Source organism: Chlamydotis macqueenii, chromosome 3 (genome assembly GCF_036417535.1).
Source record: "Chlamydotis macqueenii isolate bChlMac1 chromosome 3, bChlMac1.mat, whole genome shotgun sequence".
NCBI classification, from domain to species: domain Eukaryota; kingdom Metazoa; phylum Chordata; class Aves; order Otidiformes; family Otididae; genus Chlamydotis; species Chlamydotis macqueenii.
The window spans coordinates 70,085,600-70,101,643 of record NC_141558.1 but is presented as its reverse complement, the minus strand read 5'-3'; the positions used below and the strand labels follow the sequence as shown (position 1 = coordinate 70,101,643).

The following is a 16,044-nucleotide window of genomic DNA, read 5'->3' as shown; positions in this document are numbered from 1 at the left end:
ACAACCTGCCATTTGATTTCATCATGACTTGTGAGCATTAGGCATGGCTTATAGTTGTATTACCTTAACATAGCCCTTGCTGTTCAGCAGCCTTGTATGTATTCTCACCATTCAGGAAATTGTTATGCAAAATGTGACACGAACATAAACCTGTCAGCCTTATATTTCTGGTTGGCAAAGATGAGGAGGGGAAGATAGAACAGTACTAGGAAGGTCGTGAGATGTTATGCTAATTAGCATGGTTTTGGCAGAGGAAAATTGTATCATGATGATCTGAGCACTCTTTGAACTTGTCATTGTTGTGGACAAAGGAGGAAAAAAAAACTAGAGCTTTCAAAATGCCTTTCACAAGTTCTTATCCAAGGCACTGTTGAACAAGCTGAGGGAGTTGTGGGATGAAAGTGAAGGGTTTGTTTGTGTAAAAGGCATAAGCAAAAAAAAAAAAAAAGAAGGTTTTAATCTTGGCAAAGGTAAACTCAAGACCCCAGAAGCTGCACTTGAGATATTCTCTAATGATCTGAATAGCAGCTGTCTAGTAAGGTACTGACACTTTTATAGGTGACACAAGTCAGGACCAAACTTTTAATGAAAACCTAAACAGGCCAGTTGATTGGACCAAATAGGGATGGTTCGGATTTTAATGAGAATAATTATAAAGCAATGTGTATAGAAAGAAATAATGTAATCTGCCTGTGTATTACAGAGGTTTACATGGATTCAGAAAGGTTGTTAAGCGTCTGTGTGTCACGTTGAAGGCAAGTCTGTGCAGTTGGATTTTGAAGATTTATGGTGGCATTATAGAAACTTGCTACTGTTTCGCACTTTTCCAAGTGCGAAATTTAGTAAGTTTCAAGAAGTGATTCCATGTGTATGTGACTGCTAGGATTATCAATTGTGTAAGGAACTCTTAGAAGAGAAACTAAATGCTCTGGCCTTTAAGAATAAGCTATCACAGGGCAAGATGGGATCTAATGCAGAGGAGGAACTTGGATTTTGCAGACTGGTCATCAAAATAATAGAAAATATTTTTATACTGGAAATTTTAATGTGAAAATCATGGAGTAGTGTGTACCTTAAGCAGGTTGGATAAAACCACCAAATCCTGATTTCCTACCTCAGGCAAGAGTAGTATTTTTCTAGATTAAAATTCACTTTTACAGTTGGATAAACCCTGCAAATATGTGTGTTTCTTTCTTCCTAGTACTTTTATTAAGTGAAGAGAGGGTGTTTTAAACTAGAACTTCATGCAGCTTTTCAGGTAAGAAAATACAAAGGTATTTGTGACAACTGCCTCATTGTGGATTGTTGTGTGGTCATATTTTTGTAATTCAGAAGTCCTGAAATCCTACATATCACCTGGGAGGTGAGAGGACATAACATCAGAATAGTGCACCCTCTTGTGTGTCTTTGCCATGACCATAACTGCTAAAGACCAAGCAAGGTAACAGTAAGAACACATGGATATACTTTATGGATAAGTTTTCAGTGAATCCTGTCTTGGTTTTGCCAAATAAATGGTTTCCAGATTGCAGGACTGAAAACTGCCAAGTTAACTTGGGGCCTATGAAGAGGAACAAGTTGGCAGATACTGCCCCTATTTTTCAGTAAGCTCTGACAGGGCTGAAGACACTTTGAGGGGAAGATCTGCAGATGGGATTTATTCCTTCTGTAATCCCCTTGGGAACCTAGGCAGACATTTGGTTTGTAGGCTTATATTTAGACTATTAAGCAGTTGTATCTGGTATCTTTGATGTTGTTTTATTTGGTTTGGGTTTGTGTTTTTTTTTTTAGTATTTAAAAAGTCTGGTCTTTACAAACTTTGTTTGGTTGCCAGTTGCTACTGATGCTTCTGAGAAAAGTTAGTGATGTGAGTCTTAAGTCAGGTCTACTAGGTAAATTGCCAAGTTTATTAAAAATCCCCACAATGTATCTGCTGTGACAGTCATGTAATTCTTATTCCTCCAAAGCATTTGACGGAGACCTGAAAGCTAGAAATTGTGCTTAGAAACACCAACAGGGATCAAAATTGGAAATTATTTGACTATTATGACATAATGTATGCAAATCCTATTCTGCATTTTTGCAGTGGGTACTTTAATTGTATTCCTGTCTACTTCTCACAAGTTCTGTATATCTGTCTGCTGAATCTTTAACATATCCTTTAAAGATTCCCTATGTTTACTATCCTTTTTGGAAATGAAGTACCATTAGAGGTCAGCAATGTCAATCTTTAAATGTATTTATTAAGTCAATAGTTGAATGGATGAATGTAGAGGTAGGACTCTTTTTTTCTTTGATTTTGTTCGGTATAATACAGAAGGTTCACTGGAGTCATGTGGGTAGAGTACTTTCTGCAACAGGAAGACATTCCTTTTGAATGTTTTATATAGAGAAAGGTAATTCTACCTGTCCAGAGATCTCTATTTCTTGTGTTATCTTAGACAAAGCCTTTGTTTCTTGACTGACTGTCTTTACTAATTAGCTGAGACATTGTACCATGTTAACCTCAGTGTACTGTTCTGAGTGTCTAGCTCTCTCTGCAGAGCACTGCATGATGTAATGTAGAGATTACTGCTTTCAAAATGACAAAAAAGTCATTCCCAATGCAGTTTGCAAATGCAAATATTCAGGTAACTTGAACTGATGCACTCTTCTGCCAGTAAGCAAAACAGTGCAAATAATGTAGTGAAAGCTATTCTTTCTCTGCTTGCATGTCTCTAAATGAAATTAACTTCCTGCTGAAGCCAAGATATTGATAGATAGCGTGTTACTGTGATTAACCAGAAGTCAACACAGTGTATTATGTGTGGAGGTCTCTGAAGGGGGCAGAGATCTTCCTTTATATTCCTAAAATGTGACCAAAGAACAGTGAATTCTCTGGCATTCAGAAGTATTTGATTTTCTTTAAACTGCAAATGCAAAGTAATGCAAAATATGTAAAGATGGCAATGTTAACTTGTGCAAAAAAGAAAGCAATAAATGTATGAAAATTCTATTACTTTCTAGTGGGGAAATATAATTTAATGCTCTGCCACTTCTCATTGAGTTTTATGCTTACTTTCAGCAATTAAAGAATATTTACTTCACTATTAAAAAAAAAAACCAAACAAATGTCAGGGAGTAGCAGCAAGGGCAGGCTGAAGGGAAGGCAAGCTGGGAGTCAGTGGTGGCAACAAGGCAGGTAGAGACAGTACCCTCATTGATAAGGACGCAGTCCCCCAGTACCTGTGTGAGGCAAACAGGGTATATCTGATGATGGCAACCAGGTTTGGCCAACAGTCTGGGTCTCTAGGCAAGTCTGTAGAAATGATCTGAGGTGAAGCAAGGGAGTCAAGTCAGTGGGTCATGGTCTGGATCAGTGGGGTGCATGACCAGGCACGGGTATGGCTGCAGCATAGCTCAGGTGAGAACCAAAGACGAGTGCCTTAGGTTGAATGCAGCTCTTGAGTGAAGGTGAGGAGGCCCCAGGCAATGCTTCTTACACCTCATTCTTACACAAGTCTTCACAATGGTCTTCACTTGTAAGATTTGCCTTCAGGAATCCCAAGCGCCTGAAACCAATGGCAAAGTCTGGAGCAAAGAAGACACAGCCTCATTAGAGGAGGATCAGGTTAGAAAGCGTTTAAACAAACTGGACACACACAGGTCTGTGGGACCCAAGGAATACGCCCATAAGTGCAGAGGTAGCTGGCCAGAGTCATGGTGGGACCAATCTTGATTGTCTCAGGAAGGTCATGATGGTTGGAGGAGGTTTCTGAAGATAGGAGTGACATGTGCTTTCTTCCAGTCCTCAAGAAGGGCAAAAAGGACTATCCAGGGAATTACAAGTTAGTCAACCTTGTCTTCATCCTTGGGAAGGTGATTGAGCAAATAATTGTGTAAAGCATTGCTAAACGTACTAAGGGCAGGATGGTGACTGGAAGTAGCTGGCATGGATTTACGATGGGAGAATCATGTCTGACCAACCTAGTAGTCTTCTGTGGGACCCAAGGAATACGCCCATAAGTGCAGAGGTAGCTGGCCAGAGTCATGGTGGGACCAATCTTGATTGTCTCAGGAAGGTCATGATGGTTGGAGGAGGTTTCTGAAGATAGGAGTGACATGTGCTTTCTTCCAGGCCTCAAGAAGGGCAAAAAGGACTATCCAGGGAATTACAAGTTAGTCAACCTTGTCTTCATCCTTGGGAAGGTGATTGAGCAAATAATTGTGTAAAGCATTGCTAAACGTACTAAGGGCAGGATGGTGACTGGAAGTAGCTGGCATGGATTTACGATGGGAGAATCATGTCTGACCAACCTAGTAGTCTTCTAACAACAAATTGACTAGGTTATTGGATAAGGGGAGAGCAGTGAATGTTTTTTTTTATCTTGACTTCAGCAGGCTTTTATCACTGTCTCCTATTACATGTATAGACTAGATAAGTGTGGTGGACTGAAAACTAGCTGAACTGCCAGAGTCCAAGGATTGTGATCAGAGGACTGGAGTCCAGCTGAAGGCCAGTCACTAGTGGTGTATCCCAGGGGTTGATACGGGGGCTGTCCTTGGACATATGCAAAATGTGACTGGACGCAGTTGTAGGCAGCTGGCTCTAGCTTACCCTACTTTGAGCAAACAGACTGGAGTAGTCAATGTCCAGGGTGTTTTCCAACTTTAAGGGTTCTGATTCTGTGATCCAGGATTGACAGCTGCAGTGTTGATATTGCCTTTGACCACAGGCAGCTAAACTCTGCAAAGAGTAAGGGTTTTTTTTTTTTTTCCTGTAGCGTGGGTTTTTCCTACTTAATATCTGTTTTTTCATAGACTACTGGATGACTTTTTTTTGTGGTACCAGGAGGGATTAATCTCAGAGTAGATTCTGAGCTTTGACATACCTGCAGAACAGATGTTGGCATTTGTACTTGAAACAATTTCACTCCAATGCTGTTCATTAGATACCCCAACTGTTAAAAACTACAGAATCATGACAGAGGCTAAATATCCTTGCTTTCTTAGCTCATGTGTTGTCTTAGTTTCATTTGTTCTTTTATCAGGAAAGTTGGCCAATGGATACAGCCATAGAGAAAGGATAGAAACTGATGGATAAATGTTTTCCTTCTAGTTAGTGACGTAGAAGAGTTATAGACCATGCCATCCTAATCATTCTTATGAACTTCTTATTTAGGTTGAATTTGGTTGAAGCTTTTGTGGTGGATCCAGAACTACGTCAGTGCCTTCAAGAAGATCTCTTACGTCGCTTCCCAGATCTTAACCGGCTGGCAAAGAAATTCCAGAGACAGGCAGCAAACTTACAGGACTGTTACCGAATGTATCAGGCTATTAATCAACTACCTAATGTTGTACGAGCACTAGAAAAACATGAAGGTAATGCTACCCTTGTCTATTTTCAATGTTTTATACTGCATTGATGTTGCAAAGAAATAGTCTGTAGACTTCCAAATATTACTTTTCTTGTGTGTACTTTTGTTGCAAGAATAAAGCTTAAAGACATTTGAATTTGAAATGAGCTGAAATTCTGAAATACCAATCAGATACTTAAACATAGCCAAATCTTTACACGAGAAAGCATTCCAATTAGCGTGTAGCTAAAATACTTGAACTGTTGTGTGACGGTCTGGTAATCTTTGCTGTTGACTTGTCTCTAAGAATTCCTGACCAATTGTGTGTGTATTATATTCTTAGAAAGAATAACCATTCATACAATATTGCTGTGTTCCTTTTAAAGACACTTGGCACTTTGGGTTGTAATTAAACACAAAAAAAAACCCCAGTTTTAGCATTATTGGATTACTGGTGTAATTTGAATGGTGCTTTCCCCCCCCCGCCTCCCCTTTTTTTTTTAATTGTAATGTTCCTATATTTGGTAAGAGTAACATGGCAGGGTTTATCCTCAGCTTCATTAGTAGGAAGCTCAATGCTATGCCAAGCAAGTTCAGAAAATCAAAAGGCTACCATTTATTTTCCTTTTCTGTGTGTTACCAAGAAAATACAGAGTAAGATTAGTGCCAGCATAACAGAGGAGTGATTCAATACAGCAATGGCAGTCCTAGCCTGTCAGAAAGCATATTTTTGTAGAAGTCCAGTAATTTGTTTGAAAATGTCTTTGCACAAAGCAAGCATCAAAGCCTTAAAGAGAAATAATTTTTGAAATGATTACAAAAATGTCTTTCCTGTATTTGAGTAGATAGTAATATTACCCAATATCTTATTCTTTTGTGTACTATAGTTTTATTACTTCAAGTAATGAAACTTACCTTCTAAAATATTAATCTTAAAATGAATTAGTTTTTAGTTTCTGGCTTGTTATTTCCAAAAGCAGTTAAGATCTAAAACTGGGAAGGAACTGGCAGATACAACTTTTTTTTTTTTCTTTTTTTTTTTCTTTCTTTAAGAGCCATGCCACACTTTAGCTACCTCAGTCATGTCCCGTTCGCTTTTCCAAACAGCCTGTGCTTGGTTTTGCCCTGGCATGGAGCTCTTGGATTTTCATCTTAAACTGAGATATTAGTTCAAAATGCATGCTCCTGTCTTTACTTCTTTTTGGTTGTCATTTGGATCTCTGTCATAGCATTAGGGTAGGAAAACAATTCAATTTTTAGAAGTTTTGAGGAGCAAGCTGTGTAAGGCAAACTGCTAAGCTCACCATATGGAAAAATTAATAGACTGCAAAAAGTTCTTGCTGTTTTACACGTGAATCAATCGACCTTAGTAGGACATTTATCAGCAGTATCTCTTAGGTAATTTAAAATAGATGAAATGTGTTGGTTTTTTTTTTCCTTTGTACTTGTATGCCTTTGTTTAAAGTGTAAAAGTGGTCTGGTAATTTCAAATGTATGTAACTGATTCAGACTGGATCTGATCATTTTCCTGTTTAAGATTGTACAAAATCTTTTAACTAATGAAGAGGTGGAAAGTCAGAAAGATTTTTTTACAATTCTGAGTATCTGCCAGTTTCAGAACTTTTTCTCATGAATGGCTATGGGGAGATATGGCAGCTACATCAACTACTCCCCACCTGGAGTACTGTGTCCAGTTCTGGAGCCCCTAACACAAGAAGGACATGGACCAGTTGGAGAAGGTTCAGAGGAGGGCCACAAAGATGATCAGAGGGCTGGAGCACCTCTCTTATGAGGACAGGCTGAGAGAGTTGGGGCTGTTCAGCCTGGAGAAGAGGAGGCTCTGGGGAGACCTGATAGCGGTCTTCCAGTACCTCAAGGGGGCCTACAAGAAAGATGGGGAGAGGCTGTTCAGTAGGGCCTGTTGCGATAGGACAAGGGGTAATGGCTTTAAAATAGAGGGAGGTAAATTTAGATTGGAAATTAGGAAAAAATTTTTTACAATGCAAGTTGTAGAACACTGGAACAGGTTGCCCAGAGAGGTGGTGGATGCCCCATCCCTGGAAACGTTCAAGGCCAGGTTGGATGAGGCTCTGAGCAACCTGATCTAGTCAGGAATGTCCCTGCTTCTTGCAGGGGGGTTGGACTAGGTGACCTTTGAAGGTCCCTTCCAACCCTAACTATTCTATGATTCTATGATTCTATGAAATGATCAGTGGTGATTGCCTTTCCTGCAGTATGAAGCCTTGCTTTGTTGAGATGCTTGTTTTTATGGATGATGAAAGCTGAGGAGAGGGAGTAATGAGTGAAGATTATTTTTTTATTTCTTAGATGTAAGAAATCCTATATAAGACAGGAAGGGACTCTGAGTCATCAAATCATTCATTACTCAAATTGCTGGGGCATAAAATCTAGGTACTTAAAGGATGCCTATCTTCAAGGAGCCACTGAAGCATCTTCCTTCTCATCTCAGACTGACACTCTTTATTTTAAGCCTGTAAATGCAGGATACAGGAATTGTATGCTGGGTTCCAGGTGTATTTTTACCATATTGTGTACGGTAGCTTGCTTTTGGAAATACTTATTGTGTGTTCCAGTATTGTTCTTTCATGACTGTTGCACTGATGTGTTACAACTATGTTTTGATCAAACTTGGCTGTTTCCCATCCTTTGTCATCTCCAGCTCATTATTCCCCTATTCAGAGTGGAAATTTCTTTATCTATCAATGTGTCATCTTACTGAATGAATTTTACTTCATTTCTGTTAGTCCAGTTTTCAAGGTTATGTTCCGGATTTATTTCGTTCCAATTCCCTCTATGGATATCTTCCATATTTTATATATTAGTGAATTTTATAAGCAGCCTTCTTTTGTGCATTAATATCATTAATTAACATATCTTAAAAAGACTAATGCTTTTATAAGCCCTGGAGGAACTGTATTGCTAATGTCCTTCCAACTCAGTCATCTTTTGCAAGTTGGTGATGTCTCTTTATCTTGTGATCATTGTATTAATCATGAATCTTGCATCTTAGCATCCCATGTGACACCATATTGAAAGCTTTAGAAGAGCCTAGATTAGGTCTACAGACTTCCCTTTATCTTAGGCAGTCAGTTATCTCAGACAGGCGTTGCGCTGTACAGGTGTGATCTGCCTCTGGTAAACCCATGCTATATTTTATTCCAACTTCAGTTTTGCTTCTTGTTCTTTCCTCATCACTTTTTCTAAGACCTTCTGTACCATCAAAATGGCTGGTTTAAGTGCGTTTAGTTGTTGAGATTTATCTGTTTTCACTTGATAGAATAGTGTAATTTTTTATACTTTTGTTTGCTGCCAAACTACCTATATAAATGTTTCAAGTTTGAAGATCAGTACTTGATTTTAATTTCTGTATGTTTTAAACCATATTAATAGTAAAGCCTTTACTAGATGTAATAACCATTTGTCTGTGCTTCAGTAAGTAAGTTATGGTTTAAATTAAAAACAGTACCTGGGAGCAGATAGGCGTGTGATCAATATGTATCTCTGCTTTTGACAATATATAGGTCTATTATTCTTTCTTGCAATGGGTAGCTTACGTGCTAATGATGTTGAGTAGGTGCAAAAGTGGGGTTTTTTTTAAAACGATGGATCTTTTATATGAGTTTATGAATGCAAGTGCAAGACAAATTGCAGTTTAGTTTAGAGTTTTTCAGTGGTGTTTCTTGCTCATACATTCTTAATGCCAAGTGTTATGCTTTTAAGAAAAGCATACGTATACAACTTTTATAAATCGTCAGTATTCACTGACACCACTATTTTACTTCCTTTGAGTGTTGAATACTGAATATGAAGTTGGATTGAAACTGTAAATCAGTTCTGCAATGTATCGGTTTGAACCATATCATAAATATATGTAAATATATTAGTATTTTATTTACTTAATAAATTAATATTTTCTGATTTTTGGATATGACATCTTCCTAAGGTGGCTGAAGATGTACTCTTCAGACTTTAATAATGAAATAGTATCGTGTAACTTTCCTGCTTACTCCTTTCAAGAAAAGAAGTTGTAATCACTACCTTTAAGTTCAAGCCCAAGAATTTTTCATTAATTCAAGAATAATGAAGATCATTTCATTTCTTGTGCCGTGCCCTCTGTCATCTGGTGCACTTGGAACTGAAGAATGGACACAAAACTTGTTTTCTGTCCTTCAGTCTCTTCCTTATTTACTGCCTCCTTTTATTTTCTAGGTTGGTTTATATGTGTCTTCTTACGGGAGGGGGAAAAAAAAAAGATAGAGAGCAAGAAAGAAATTTGGAATAAAAAGCAAGCTGTACTTTTATTTCAGATATCTCTTAGTTTTGAAGATTTTTAGTCAGCAGAAGACTCCATGTTTGCAGATTCAATAACCTTTCAACAACATGTGATTTTTTTTTTTCTTTATTAATAGATATTAATCACTTAAGAGCTGTAACTTTAAAAGCTTGGAGGAGTGGGGAAGCAAAAAGACACAGGAGGAAAAGGAAAAAACCCAAACTTTTTCTTTGTACTTGAGTTACAGTCCTGAGAGAGAAGGAAGATTCCCTTGAGTAATCATATCCTCACTGTGTTACTTTTATAAATTTGTATGGAAGTTTTTCTTAGGAAAGATTAGGACTTCTTCCCTACCCTGGTAAGAAATTGGGAGGCCCTGAAATAGTCAGAGCTTAATTCTGTATTTCTCTGTTAATGTGCAAAGCCTTGCCTTTCAACATTGGAGGCAAATGTCATAATTCTGCACATAATCCAATGGCTGTAATGCTCATAGTATTGGATTCTTTTTGAGACATTTTGTGTGAATCATATAGTCAATAGTGTTAATCTTTATGTGATTAAATCATGACTTGCAGGGACTGCGAAGATATGAACATTCATTTACTGACAGGACATTTTCACAGCTGTCTGTTAGATAGGTGCTTATTTGTAGGCCTGAAGGAAATAAATCTTTCAGAAAAAGTGGCAATATCTGTGCATGCCAAGTTAACTGTGAACTGCATTTTGCATTCAGTGCTTACAGTGTTCTGTGGACTTGCAACCAATATGTGCTATGCAGTTATACTTGGTGCTACAGAGTAAGCGTGCTAACAAAATACATTGGAAAAGACTAATTTGATTTTGATGACTTCCTGTTCGGTGGAAAGATCAGTGACTCTAAGGATCTGATTAGAGTGGATGGTCTTTTTGTAAGGAAAGCAAAACGAAAAAACATACACCACAATTTCTGTTTGTGTCCGTATTGTAACCTACCAAATATTCCCAATTCTTTGTAATTTTGAATTAAGAAAAATTAAAAACTCTGTGTGTGGTGATGAGACTTCTACTTTCTGTCTTTTAAAATTACTTACTGTAGAATACAATTTTTACTAAAGCCATTTCAACTTGCTATGTGCAAGAATAGGTAAAGTTCAGACAGCAGGTTTGCTTTCCAACTGTTGTTTGTAGTTTTATTCCTAGAAGAAGAGAATTAATACCACCAGATATGAACAAAGATGACAGAATAGGTATAAGCTTAATCAGAATATAAATTGGAGAATGCCAGTTTTAGAAAAAGATACACATGTGTCAGTGAAATAACCATAACCAATCTTAGTAAAAATTATCCAGCTATATAGTTGTGCTGTCTATCTTGGGTAAGTGAATCCTGGTGAAGTTGTGGGGTTTTGTGAGTGATAATTTTTCTTGTTTGTTCTTAACAGGAGCTCACCAGATGTTGTTGTTGGCAGTGTTTATAACACCTCTTAATGATATCTACTCTGACTTCTCAAAGTTTCTGGAGATGATAGAAACAACATTGGACATGGATAAGGTAGGGACTGGTGTGTGGGAGGGGGTTTACTTAGCAATTAAAGTTTCTTATTGAACTTCGCAATCTGCTCTACAGACACTAAATTTAATTGATAATCTATATTAAGTAGTTAGTGATAGTTTAGCTGTGGAATATATGTAGTCTGTTATTAGTATAGCAGCTGAACATCAAGAGGGTATTCACCCACTGTCTGAGATATTCTAGCCAATGGAAAAATAATTTGGGTACATGGATGCTGTGGACCTGAAACTATTTTTTAAAAACATCATCAGTGTTAGAAGTGAGGAAGTTATTTTGTCACTTTTCTACTTCTTCATATTTTCAAAGTTATTGCGATATGTCTCAAATCTAGAATGTAGCCAGAATATGTTTATTATATATTTCTTTACTTCTGTAAAGTTAATTAGACTTGGTTCTGTTTGGTGGGATTAAGTCTTCATAACTAACAGTTTTCCTCTGTGAAAAATGATTGACCTAGGTATACAGACTGACTTTACTTTCCAGTGTAAAGACATTTCTCACTGGAGAGAAAACTACTACAATTATCTTAGCCTTGCATTTACGCTTGCTTATAAAATATTACTGATGATAGGATATGCTTGCAAGGGAAACTGGCAATTTTTCAGAAGAAAAATGGGCCAAAGAAAGCTGGAAGGAACATTCCTGCTCCTTAACTCTGTAGTGGAAAAGAGAAGGGACAAGTATAAATGACTGATGTGGTCTTGTTTAACATTGAACGCTTAGGACGCAGGCGAAAACATGAACTGTTGCTTAACTGGGTGAAACAATGCCAAGGTTTTTAGTGAGTTTTGTACATAATTATTTCCCATTATATTGCTTAGAGAATTGGTGAGATGCATTTTGAAATGTACATGCTTGGTTCCAAACATATTTAATGTTCCTTTCTCAATAAGATGTTTTCAATCATTTTGGAAAACTTGGGAGGCTTTTAGGATTGTCTTAAGTGTCAATCTCAGCTGAGGGTAGAAATATGACATCTACCTAACCATGTGCCAGGCGTGGTAGTAAGGGCAAGGTGTTGACCTTTTGAAAACTGCAATTGCTTTAAAATTTTGAATGTGCATATTTTTCTCCAAAGGCAGAAGGACTGCTTTTTATCTCTTTGTATTGTGTATGCATTCATCAACTGCATTTTAGTGTTTAAGGAAAGACTGTTTGATTGACATGTTGCTGTAATTTGTGATATATGCTAATGAAGAAATTTATAGCTTTATACTAGTTACAGACCATCTGTTGATGCAGTTTGTATGCCCTGGGACTCTGTTTTCTTTAAAACTAACAGCTGTTCTAAGCGTTCACCCTTCATAGTCCAGCTCTGCAGATTACTTTTCAGCTTCCACTTTTGAAATGTTTTGTTGTCCTTCTAAAGAGACTAACAAGTCAGTTATTTTTAATCGAGTCCCATAGAATCCAGTGTGTTGGATTTGTTTTTTTCCCCCCTTAAAGATACTGGAAAATGGGTATAGATAAGCCAGTACTAGTTTTAGTAGAAGAATAAATCTTGTCTGTATGAATATTAAAACTTGAACTTTGACTTGAAATTCCTCTTAGATTTTTAGGGAGTTCAAACAAAATACCCAGCTCTGTTCTGAGTGTGATTGAAGGACAGGTTGTCATAGCAACTATATTATGTCGATAATCCATTCTAATATAAAAAGGAACATCTAAGTTCAGGAAGTGTGGGATGTGATTATTCATTTACCTGTCTGTAATAAAAGTTGAAAAACTGTCACTTCCATTCCTGTCTTTCACAGATTCATAAGGGGCCTTCGAAAAACAGTCTACTCCAACCTCCTCCTCAAGTCGGGGCAACTACAAAGTTTGTTAGCACTTTGGTGTATAGTATTTTGGTTTGAGTATTAAGAGCACAGCCCTTTACTGAAGGACTTGTTTTTCAGATTAGCTAACTAGCTCAGCATAGTCCCAGAGCCTGCAAATTATTTGCTATCACCTCATTCATTTGAGCACCCCTTGGAAATGTGACTCACTTGGGTCTTGTTTCATGTAAGTGATCATATGCAGGTGCGGAAGTGTTGTCAGTGCTGTGACATTAGTCTGCTACTTACCACATTAAATATTTTGTACTTTGAACAGTCATTTCAGAGTAGCTCTGAGAAAAAACTTACACTAAAAAAAAATGCAATGTATTTAGTAGAACAAAAGGGAATGTCTAGCTGCTTCTTATTCATATTATATTAAGGGATTTGCTTTCATTAAAACCCTTTGCATGACTCTTGCCAGTAAAAGGTTATATATCAAGAGTGAAGGTGGTAGCAAGAGCGTTCAGACCAATCTGTTGCATGTCTGTTGCATTCCTTATTCTCTGAAGCAGATTTAGGATTTGTGTTTAATGCAGTACTGAGTTGTAATTTAGACTTGAGTACGTATTAGTGATGAATATGTCGGTGAAATGTCACAATGATTATAAGTATTTTTAGTCTTCTTTTGAGGAGATGAGAGGAGAGTGAGCTGGGTTCACTGGTATTTCCGTCAGTTTTTCTGGTGAGAGGTAACCTTACCGGACCGTAACTGATGGTAGATTCATTAGGTAAAAAGCACCAAGAGCTCAAATACTACATTCCCATTAATACTTGGCCTGCCATGTTGTTGGTGATGTTCACACTGGGGGCTGTGGAAGAGAAAAGCAAAAGTTTACTTTCAGTGGCTTACCTAATTATAGCTGAGATGCTGCTGTAGGAGGAGCACAGCTTGAGAAAAATGTTAGAGGGGGATATAGTTGTGGGTGTTTGATGTTTTTATATATTAATTAGTAGCACTAGTTTTTAATATTTTTAGTAAACCATAATGATTTTACTTCCTTAGCAGTTTAGCTGAACTTCTAATTTAATTTTTAAGTGTTTTCAATTTACTTGATCACACTTGGTTTTCTCTTGGAGACTGCAGTCAGATGGAGCAGTTTTATTTGTCACCTGCCAAGAGTTACTTCACGAGGCCTGAATGAAGAAGGAGCTGCCCTATAATAGTTGGAGTGGGTAGTGCATTTATTAGAAGCTGTCTTCAAACCTGGATATTACACATTTTAAAATTCAGATTTTCAGGCTGAGGTAATGGGATATAGGCTGCTAGATGTCCTAAAGACTTGGTGTCTACACCTGGAAAAGCCACTGGGCTGGAATGCCTAGTCTGCTGTGAACTGGTTCTTGAACTGCTACAGTCCCTAACTCAGACTATTAATGTAAACTGAAGCTGAAGTAATTTTACCTCAATGCTCCTGTCCCGAAACTTTTCAGCAGTTTAGGATTTATTTCTTTCACACTAGCAGCCTCTGGGTTTATTTGTCATGACGGGTCTGTTGGAGCTGTAATGGAGTTAGCAACAAGCACATGAAAACTAACTCCATCTCCATGACCGCAAGACTGAGTGGTGGGTGAGGCAGTAACATAACTTTTTTTTGCATTATAAGCTCTAGCCACCTATGGTGCTTGCAGTGAAACTAAAGCTTGTCTGCAGTGAGGAGGCCCTGAAGGGTGGAAGTGCAGGACATGACTTTGGTTCTGATCAGCCTCTCTGACATGGCAGCCTGGGTGAAGGCAGGAGCCAACAGCCAGTCTGGGTGCCCTGCTGGGGCTGCCGGAGTGCTGTGGGTCCTTGGGAATGTTACCTTCCCTCTCCTGAGTTTATGAGATTTCTGTGAGTTTATTCCAGGCTTCAAATAGTTCTTTGAAGCTGTGAAACAACATTACTTTCCACTTAACTGTCAACCTCGGTTGTCTCATGAAGCTGGCTGCGACAAGGGTTCCTGTTTTCACCCCAGTCTTTGCAGGTTCTGTTTCAGATCCAGGATCTGCAAAGCCAGGAATGGTCTTTTCTGCTCTGTACTCTGTCATAAGTGTTTGTTGCTGTTCTTTTAGCAAAATTATTAAGGGAACGGGAGGAGCAGGCCTATCAACAGGGACCTAACAGGGAATGAATTTGTTCATACCCCTTTCTTAATGCCTCTGAGTTTCAAGATGGTCCTCTAAAATCTCATAATCCATTGTTTTGTGGAGTCCATGTCCTGGTTAAGCCATTGGAGAAGTTTGCTACTGCAGTGTGTTTGTACACAGCACAACAGGAACCAAAGTGTCAGGCTTTGTAGTGCCTTGCAGTGCTGGTAATTGCACAGAGAAAATAAGCACCAGTGGTTCAGTTTTTCATGATGCAACTTCTGTGGAAGATCAAATTACCTGTTGTGAGAAGATAATTTTCAGAATAAAGTAACCATCCTTTGAACATACAGTATGTTATGTGGTTTCTTCATGATAATTTACTTGTTCCCCCGTTCCAGATTTGAAACGTATAAGCCCTGTGGCTTTCATCTCCAGATTGCGTTCCCGGGTCTTTGTTCCAAGTTGCTGCCAAACCTGGGAGTCTTCAGTCTGATGCTTTTATGATCGTTGTGATGCACTGAAGATCTGAAATGCTTTTTGTGCGTAGCAGAACAAGATATATGTAGTGGTTCTTGCAGTTATAGTTCCTGTTGCTCAGTGCTTTCTGGAGTGACACTTTTATTGTCTGGGAAGGAGTAAAGTAACTGTGAACCTCCCTTTCCCCTTCTCCTTCCTCCTCTTGCTAACATATGCTTGTGGGTAAAAGTGAAATTGTGTGTAAAACACCATCTTCTGGTGTGTTTTGCAAAGTATTTGCAGCTACTTTGTGTACAACTTTGCAGATAATTCACAGCTAGAGGAAGGTTCATGAAAGTGTTGTTTTGGTTTGTTGGTTTTTTTAAACTTAATTAGATTAAATATATTGCTAATATGAAGCTGGTGCTTAGTTTCCATATTGGACAATAGTGCTAATATTTTGTTGATTGTAAAAGCTTGTATATTAAAACTTTGGTTTCTTTTATTTAGCAGTTA

The 16,044-nt window shown here is 38.0% G+C and overlaps 1 protein-coding gene across 1 annotated transcript in view; it reads left to right on the top strand.

Annotated features, from left to right (window-relative positions):
• The window catches only part of MSH2 (mutS homolog 2), a 54,834-nt gene that overhangs the window by 22,415 nt on the left and 16,375 nt on the right, over window positions 1–16,044 (top strand). The window contains exons 7-8 of the mRNA XM_086744859.1: window positions 5,162–5,361; window positions 11,052–11,161. Of these exons, the coding sequence (XP_086600985.1) occupies window positions 5,162–5,361; window positions 11,052–11,161 (310 nt within the window). The remainder of the gene's footprint in view (window positions 1–5,161; window positions 5,362–11,051; window positions 11,162–16,044) is intronic.